Genomic DNA, 8,913 nt, shown 5'->3' on the forward strand with positions numbered 1-8,913 from the left:
TGGGTGACACCAAGCCGCGGGACGCCCCTGATTACATAGCCTGTGCTCCCCCACCATTCCATTCAGCGCTGGGAGCCAAAATAAACTTCTGGCACTTTCAAGTATTTGACACAGCATGTGACAGTGATGGGCCAGTTAACGGTGTCACATGGGGAATCCATAGCCATTTCTTTTCTTTGTATTATGTTTTTGTTGCTAAAATGAAATTAATACAAATATTTTGAACAAAAACAGATTGGAAATGGTAGTACCAAATTTCTGGCCTTAGAAGTTTCATTTTGGTAATACCAGGATATCACCTTTACTTGCTCGATGACCAGAAAATTCTGCAGCTTGCGGAGACATTTCTATTGTATACAACATTGAAGGTAAAAAAGAAGACTGATTTATGAAGCACCATGTGTAGTCTATTGTCCACATTTATAATATGCACCTTGTAATTTATACAATTCGTCTCAACTGGATTTCATATGAACGGACAATGTAAATGTTGTATTATAGTCTGCTGGGTTTGTATGCATATTGCTTTTCCTTCGCTGTATTCTGAGACTATTTCATTGGTATGGTCAGTTAAATGCCTCTTTGGATATTTATTTTTCTTCATATCTGATTTATGGGGTTGATATCATTGTTGAGCTTTTAGCTAATTTGCACGTTAGTTTGCTCTTTTTTTTGCCTGTAGCAGTTTCTGTTTTATAGTCAGCGCATGTCTGTTATCTTTTTGCACATAAACAGCTGTTGATATCTATGGCTCTTTTCTTGAGGTTGTTGTATTAAAGAGAAATGTATCTTTTTTTTTTTTTTTTAAAGATTTATATGTGAAGAAGTTCCACGTAATGAAAGTAATCTAATCCGTGTGGTTTTATGTTTATAAAAATTGTATGTATAGTTTCCAATTGTCTATGTATGCGGTGGAAGAAATATTTGCTCATTACATACGCCGGATTCCACTTCTTATTTATTAGTGATAATGTATGTGTTTCTCGGTTCCTTTGTGTACAGAGTACTTTGATATCCATGTTTTTACCTTAAGCAGTTCTTGATAACTTTTTTTCACAATCAAGTCCTGCACCTACTTGTGGTTTTTGTATTAAATCATGATGAGGCTAATTGTATGAATGTGTATAGATTACGAATGTGGGCAATAAAATGTATACCAAGAATTGAAGTGTATTTCCACTTTGGCAGCCAATTGGGAGAACACCTATTTTATAAAGAAGTTCCACGTAATGAAAGTAATCTAATCCGTGTGGTTTTATGTTTATAAAAATTGTATGTATAGTTTCCAATTGTCTATGTATGCGGTGGAAGAAATATTTGCTCATTACATACGCCGGATTCCACTTCTTATTTATTAGTGATAATGTATGTGTTTCTCGGTTCCTTTGTGTACAGAGTACTTTGATATCCATGTTTTTACCTTAAGCAGTTCTTGATAACTTTTTTTCACAATCAAGTCCTGCACCTACTTGTGGTTTTTGTATTAAATCATGATGAGGCTAATTGTATGAATGTGTATAGATTACGAATGTGGGCAATAAAATGTATACCAAGAATTGAAGTGTATTTCCACTTTGGCAGCCAATTGGGAGAACACCTATTTTATATTGTTACATATTTCCATAACATCACATAACTCTTTTTGGTTTTACTTCTTCTTTCGGATCACAGAATTATATATACGAATGTACTCCTGTGACCCAAAGTCAGTATATAGCAGGCCGCGGCCTGCTGTGTGCTGACCGTGCAGAGCTGAGCTGAAGCCCAGGAAGGATCCTCACAATATTGTTGGTATCCACCCCACTGCCTGTTTGACAGACCCAGAACCAGCTGTGCCCGCCCCCTCCCCTGTCTGTCCCTGCAATGAGCGCTGGAAGAACAGAGAGAGGGGAGGGGAGAATTCCTGCGGGGAGCGGTGACTGCTCTCTGCAGGGAGAAGATTTGTGAACTGAGCAATCAGCGGTTACATGCAGTGTCCAACACCGGCTCAAAGTATTGGGAAGAGTATATTTTGCTCTCCCAATACTTCTCCTGTAAGGAGGGCTCCAGGATGTTCTGTTTGCTATGATGTACTGTGCTGGCAAATTTCATTATCAGCTGTTAAGTGGATGTGCACACTGTCTGTCCCAACAAAGGGTTAAAGATCTAGTAGCATTGTATATTAATGCGCTGTCTCTCAGTCTTGTCCTTCCAGTCTGCCCCTTGTATCCACATTGCCATCTTTTAAAAGCAATAGATGCTGCCTGCAGTATCCTATGTATAATCCTGTTCCTCTGAACCAACTAAAAAGGTAAGAAATATTGTTTTTTTTTTACATTTCTTTTTTGGTATGCTGTGTGAATGGGAACACAACCATATAGTGGGGAGTTCTCAAATTTGACTGCAAAGGTGGACATAAACTTTAAGCGGAGGGCTTTTTACTAACGTTTGGCTAAGTACACTAAAAAGGAAAAAAATTGCGGGAGGTTGACAACACCATCATAATAGCACCTTTACATCAGTATGTATATTTTCATGATTGGAAATCACCAGCAGCGGGTAGTTCTCAGCAGTCAGGTTTTAGAACGTACAACAAATGAAGAAGATGCCCAACTCTTAAATTACTAACACATACATAGCCTGAAATCCTGCAACATAGCCCTTTCCAATCTAACTGACCCTTCAATTTATCCCTTAAGGTGACCACACATGCCTTGATTTGAGCATTCAGTTGCTTATTTAATGCAACTTACACGATCGAACTGAATAAGAATTGTAAACCACAGACCCTCCATTTGATCAATTCAGACACTGGCAAGCCAATCGGATGTAGTGGAATTTTATTGATCTGTTCTGACTAAATATCTACATGTGTGTCAGACAACCAATCGTAATACAGATCTATACAATGATTGTTTTCAAAAGATCAGATCTGATAAATTGTACTTTTTCAATCAATTCTGTATGTGTTGCATTGTTCAACATTTTAATTGAGTCTCTTGTGTGTAATCCCTCGGCCCCTAGATCAATTACAAATCAATACGTGTATGGCAACCTTAGGATTAAAACACCGCTGAGGGAATACAAAGACTGCCAATGTTGCTCTGTCCATCTGAAATGTTAATTTCTGGGGACATATGGAGCCTGTGAATATCAAATGTTCTAACTTCCCGGCATACTTGTTCCAGTTTAGTTACTCAGAAGGGAACTGAACACACAGAGAGCCAGGGAACTAGCATTCTTAGGTCAGCAATGGCAGCCACCATATTCCTCTCATTACACATTTAATTTAAAGGCCAACTCCAAGTACCCTTAAAGGGGAAATATCAACTTTGGGAGCAACCAATCAGTAACTTGTCTCGCCTTTAATTTCTTTGTAAAGCAACATAAGTGCCAGTAAAACCCCACAGCAGCCCCCCCTGTGTAAGAGCAGCATTCCGACGTGCCCCTGGACAGGTAAAACTACTGTATTCTAATCAGCAATGCACACACTCCCCTCACAGGAAGTGTAGGTATCCCTGATTAGAGTTATAGTGTCAGGACAGGAAGTGATGAGAAAACTTTCTAATAGGGATACAGATGAGAACAAAAACACATACTTAGTAGAGTGAGGAAGGGTTCACCTTCTCATGATGTTTTTTTTATACTGCCTGCGCTTTCCTTTCTCGGTGACTCCTCACATTTCTTGAATGGGCATCACAGGCACAGGAAGTCAGATACAATTTGTCCTTTGCAGTCACAGACCGAAATTAATCCCAGATATAAAGTGGGGTTTTCTCAAATTTGACTGCAAAAGTGTAAATATACTTTATCCCCGTCTTCACTTGGTGTGTTCCCCTTCTGGGTCTGCCTACTCCTCCAAAGTCTCCTGACTGAGGAAGAATAATATATATTGGAAAAAAAAAGCATACGTCTAAATGATGTATCAGCACCTCTATGAAACTCATTTTTGTTGGTGCAAAGGTGACTTTGCAGCCAAACTGGGATAACCCCTATTTTCTATTTGTTACATCTTCCCATTTCTGAGCTACAAACAAATTTAAAAAATGCTTCTTGCAGTTAAAAGTTCACCTTGTTTTTCCTTCTTTTGTAATGTTAGGAGTTAGGGGCTGTGAAGAGTTAAAAACACACACACACACACACACACACACACACACACACACACAAGGAGACATCATTGCTGACTTGTTGGTAAAGGTTCAGTCTCCGGGGCCTGTCATCCTGACCCTCACGTCACTGCCCTAAAACAAGCATGCAGCCAGTGAATTCTGAAATGCCTGTATTTCTGTCCTACATTCTTGTTTCAGGTCCGCACCTTTTGGATAGTGAAGCCATAATTGGGATGACAACCCCAAAACCTGCACCTTTAATTACATGTTAGCAATGGCAGCTCCTATAGTTATGTTGTTACAAATTAGGCAGCCTATAGCTCACCGGTTAATACTCAACTAGCATACAACAGGGCAATAAGGGTGGGCTGAGACTTGTAGTCCTCCAGTTGCTGGAAAACTACAGGCTATCTTCTCGGCTCTAACCGAAGCCCTGCTGAAACACTGTAACAGTTATACAAAATGTTTAGCAGATGGCTTATTGATTACATAAGATGCACTGTAAATAAATGTAATGCATTGAACAAAGTTGCAGATTTTACAGATGAAACCTCCAGTTATGAATGTGCTGATCGACTTACATATTTTAAAAATAGATGACAGTTTTTTTAATCCATACAGTCTAATAGAAGCGGTAAAGTGTTTCAAGTGTAGTACACGCTATAAAAAATATTTCCCTTTTGTGGAAAGTCATCTTTGGTTAAATATACCTAGGCCAATGCACTGCATTGTACTAAATACTCCACATAAATTAATAATTTACAAGTACCTGAGCACACACATAAAGCATAGCACCAAAGGCAACAGCTCAGTCCTTTCAGAATACAGTTTAAGAATATAAAAGTTCTGATGACTTAGTAAACAGACTCCAACTTGTATTAGAGCGTAGTGCAAACTTCAGGCTCATCGGTCCGCTCACTGGATGTGGCTGGCTCTGACCGTGGGACACTTGGGTGGGAGTTTTGGTGCAGGCCTGAAAACAGACAAAACAAGTAGTGTAAACTGTAGTGAGAAAACAGCTTTTATCACTACCCTGTGGCATCATTACCAGCTCAGTTCCTATTTACAGATGCTTTCAAACTTGCCCTGATCTGTATTCTAGATAAACTTGTAGAGAGACACTTGGTGAACTGTAGGTACATACAAGGCAGCTATTTCTTCTAAAGCTACCTATATGCAAATAGTGACCCCCCTTCCAATTATTGTGCTTTTATGATTGGAAGCCTCACTAACAAAGAGCAAAGCACAGGAGATCGGAAGGATAAACCAAAGCTGGCTTATTGCTGTTTTCATGTTAGAGAGCCGTAGCAGTAGTGCCCCTGCGATGCTCCATAACAAACAGAAAGGTGACGCTTACGGATCTGAAGCTCACCAATGTTTTCTAAAAATGCAAATTATCCACAGGTTTTCTTTAAGCATCATTGCTTTTATTGTAAGGTGTCTTGCCAGACTTATTTGATTTATATATATTTTACAAGCAGCCTTTATTTGTGAAATGTTTGGAAAAGATGACATAATTTTAATTAAAAAAAACATATTTAATCGTAGGTGTTGTAATAGAGCTGTGGCAATGTGAGTTGTATTACTGAATAAACAACCTCCGCAATGTGAAGGCCCACACAATGCAATAAACTCAACAGCCTGGGGACGCTTGTAATACAATGGATGTGCAGCAGTACATTGTGTGCTTGTATCTCCTGTTTTGTAGATGAAGTAGGTAATACACCATGGCATTGGGAAGGACATTAATGAAACAACTTGGAGTAATCTGTGACCAGGAGCAAAGCACCACTTGTCCTCTTATCCAATAGTGAGTAATTATCATTGCGCTCTTATTACTAGGACTACCAGCATCCAGCTGGTTCTACTTTCTCATACAGCAGAGATAACACAGTAATTTATCTACTCTGACATTGGGACACAAATAATATTTATGATGCTGTTGCATTTGTGCACACTTTCTGGCACAGATTCAATTAGGGTTCAAGCACCCCTCAGCCTTGCTGACAGATGTGATATTGTGAGATAGAACAGGGAAATCACCAGCATCACAACCCTAGGCCTTATTTTTTAAATTGTACGATAGAAGATTCTTCTTTCCCATAGACTGTGTACAGTTACAAATTAGATTATCCCTTTCAAACAGTTTTTGTTGACTAGGAATGACCACAAACAGCCTAATTACAGTAAGCAATGCTGTCTCTTTCAAGTATCACATACAACAATTGGGCTGCTCCTGTGTCCTATGGGGAGATGACAAATGCTCTCCATAAATAGTAGAAGGAGATTCTTTTATATGATAAGATAATACGCTCAATTCACAAAAGATAAAAAAAAGTCCACAATCCTATGTTCTTTACTGTATATTAAGGGTAGTAATTCAGGTGCTTAGGGACATACAAAAATCAGTGCAACTGAGGGCTGGGCAACACAGCAAGGAGCATGCCAACAGACCCACAAGTAACACTAGGTTACCAACAGAGCTTATAGAGCTGCCTGAAGAACTTTATGACCGAAGCTGGCATCAGATAAGATCTGAACATCCACCTGGTAAAACGAATAAAAGACCAGGTGGCACACTTGCACCTCTGAGAAACAGATGTCTGATGCTGAAAAGCCCATGTAGCACTAACTGACCTAGTAGAATGGGCCTTGACATGGAAAGATGGAACCTTTTCTTTAAATCTTATAGACTTGAAGGATGAGTTGTTGAATCCACCTGGAGGTAGTGGAGCAAGAAGCTGGCATTGCCCGACAGGAACCCTTAGGAATGATAAAAAGGAAGTTGGTCTGTCTAACAGAAGCTGTAGCTGCAAGGTAGTACAGTATGTACCACCTCTAGGCAGTGGAGGAAAATCTCCTTGGGATGTCGCGCAGCAGGACATAAAGATGGGGGAACATAGTGCTTGTTAAGGTGGCATAAAGAACCAACTCAGAAACTCGCCTGCCAAAGTGATGGCGATGAGGAAGAGGAAACATCCCGTTACAGGTTTAAAGGGCAGTTTCTGAAAAACTTTCAGAACAATGTTGACATCTCCTCGAGTTACAGGGGACTGCAGAGGGGGATCAATGTAAGCAACCTCCTGTACAAAGGCTTTCACTAAGAAGGCAAGTGCTCTTTAAAGAAGATGGGGCCAGGATTTGACTCTTGATCGTACTCTTGATCCAGGCCAGACCGGAGAAAAGACAGGAGTTGTCTCACAGAGTACTTCCTGGGATAGAACATCCTTGCTTCACACATGTATATTAACGGGCATCGCTGCCCGTTTTTAAATTCCGGCCATTTCCCGCTCGAGCGCGCGCGCGCGCAAGGGGGGGTGTCTGAGCGGACGTCTAGAGACGCCCGCTCAGATCGAGAGAGCTCCTGGTCGGCCGTTTTTTTACTACGGCCGGCCCGGAGGCAGTTAAAAGAGGCTGCCATTAAGCCCAGAAACCTCATGCAAAAGCGGAGCATTGGTTGGCTCCTGGACTGTAGCCTGCAAACATGACAGTGGAGACGTTTTCCTTTGGGAGGAAGACCCCAGACAGAGCAGAATCTAGGTGAAGGGCTATATACTCCAAGAGATGAATCCGTTACAAGGCACCGACTTCTAGAGACGTTAAAGATCCACCTGAAACCTCTGCAGAGTTTGAACAGTTAGTTGGACATTGACCGACAGAGTCTGTGCCGACTGCTCCTTCAGTAGAAGGTCATCCAGGTATCCCTCTATGGGAATGCCCCAAGATCAAAGCAGAGGAAATACAGGGGCTTGCATTTAGGTGAAAACCTGAAGTGCATTGGATAGACCAAAGAGGACAAACTGATAATACTATGGGCCTACTGAAAATACTATTGGCCTATTGAAAAAGGCAGAAAGTGTAGATGTGCAGATAAGATAGAGACATGCAAGTAGGAATCTTTGATAGCTGCAGAGGCCAGAAAGTCTCCGGTACAAAGCGAAGCAATTACAGATTTTGGAGAATTTCTGTACCCAAAGAAAGGTGTTAAGAACCTATAGTTCCAGAGTGGAGCAAATGCCCCCTTTTGCTTTGGGACTGTAAACAGGTTTGAGTAGAAACCCTGGAAAACATTTCTTTTCCAGAACAGGAAGAAGAGCTGTGCCACAGCAGACCAGCATAGAGGTCTTCTAGTCTCTGTGTGGACATTGGCAGGTTTGGCAATATTAAATGCGGTGGCGTTAAAGACCAAAATTATAGCTTGTAGCCCCAAAGGAGGCTGGAAAGTGCAACAGGCTTCCCCTACTCTGATAAGCTGCCCCTCATTGCAAAGAGAGCTTATCCATTCTAAGGCTTAGCCTGCTTTTCCCCCAGTAACATCCTTGATCAAATTTTCCAGGCATTCACCAAAGAGGCCTCTCCCTATCAAAGGGCATATGCAAAAGGTGTTTCTTGCACTAATTTTGCGCAAACCAACATTTGAGCCAAAGGGCCCTCTGCATGTGTGACCCATCAACACAGAAGAGTAGGGCCACAGGCATAAGTTCCTGTTGTTGGAACTTATGCCTGTATTGTTTATACTTGGACAATGCTCCTAAGGTCTGGCAAATGAAAATGGCAGAAACAGCAGGCTGCAGATAGGGCCAGTGGCAGAGAATAAGGTCATGTAAAAGCCTGGTGTTAACAACTAATCTATTATTTCAGTTTAGAACATCCTGCACAGTGATGATGATTGATACTTATGGGTTATTTATTGCAGTTTGTTCTCAGACTCATTTAAAGGATCACTATGATCCAAAAAAACACTCTGGAGGACATTTATAAAACAAAATTGGTGACCCAATTAGGTGCAGATCATGCTGCCTCTTCTTCAGAAAAGTCTCTGAAA

General features: G+C 40.8%; 1 protein-coding gene across 1 annotated transcript in view; it reads right to left on the bottom strand.

The window, feature by feature from the left end:
- Positions 1 to 4,759: 4,759 nt before the first annotated feature.
- The window catches only part of ADAM12 (ADAM metallopeptidase domain 12), a 392,267-nt gene continuing 388,113 nt past the window's right edge, over positions 4,760 to 8,913 (bottom strand). The window contains exon 23 of the mRNA XM_018558790.1: positions 4,760 to 5,061. Coding sequence (XP_018414292.1) covers positions 5,004 to 5,061 — 58 coding nt within the window. The 3' untranslated portion in view covers positions 4,760 to 5,003. The remainder of the gene's footprint in view (positions 5,062 to 8,913) is intronic.

Source organism: Nanorana parkeri, unplaced genomic scaffold (genome assembly GCF_000935625.1).
Source record: "Nanorana parkeri isolate BGI_ZX_2015 unplaced genomic scaffold, ASM93562v1 scaffold2, whole genome shotgun sequence".
Taxonomy (NCBI): domain Eukaryota; kingdom Metazoa; phylum Chordata; class Amphibia; order Anura; family Dicroglossidae; genus Nanorana; species Nanorana parkeri.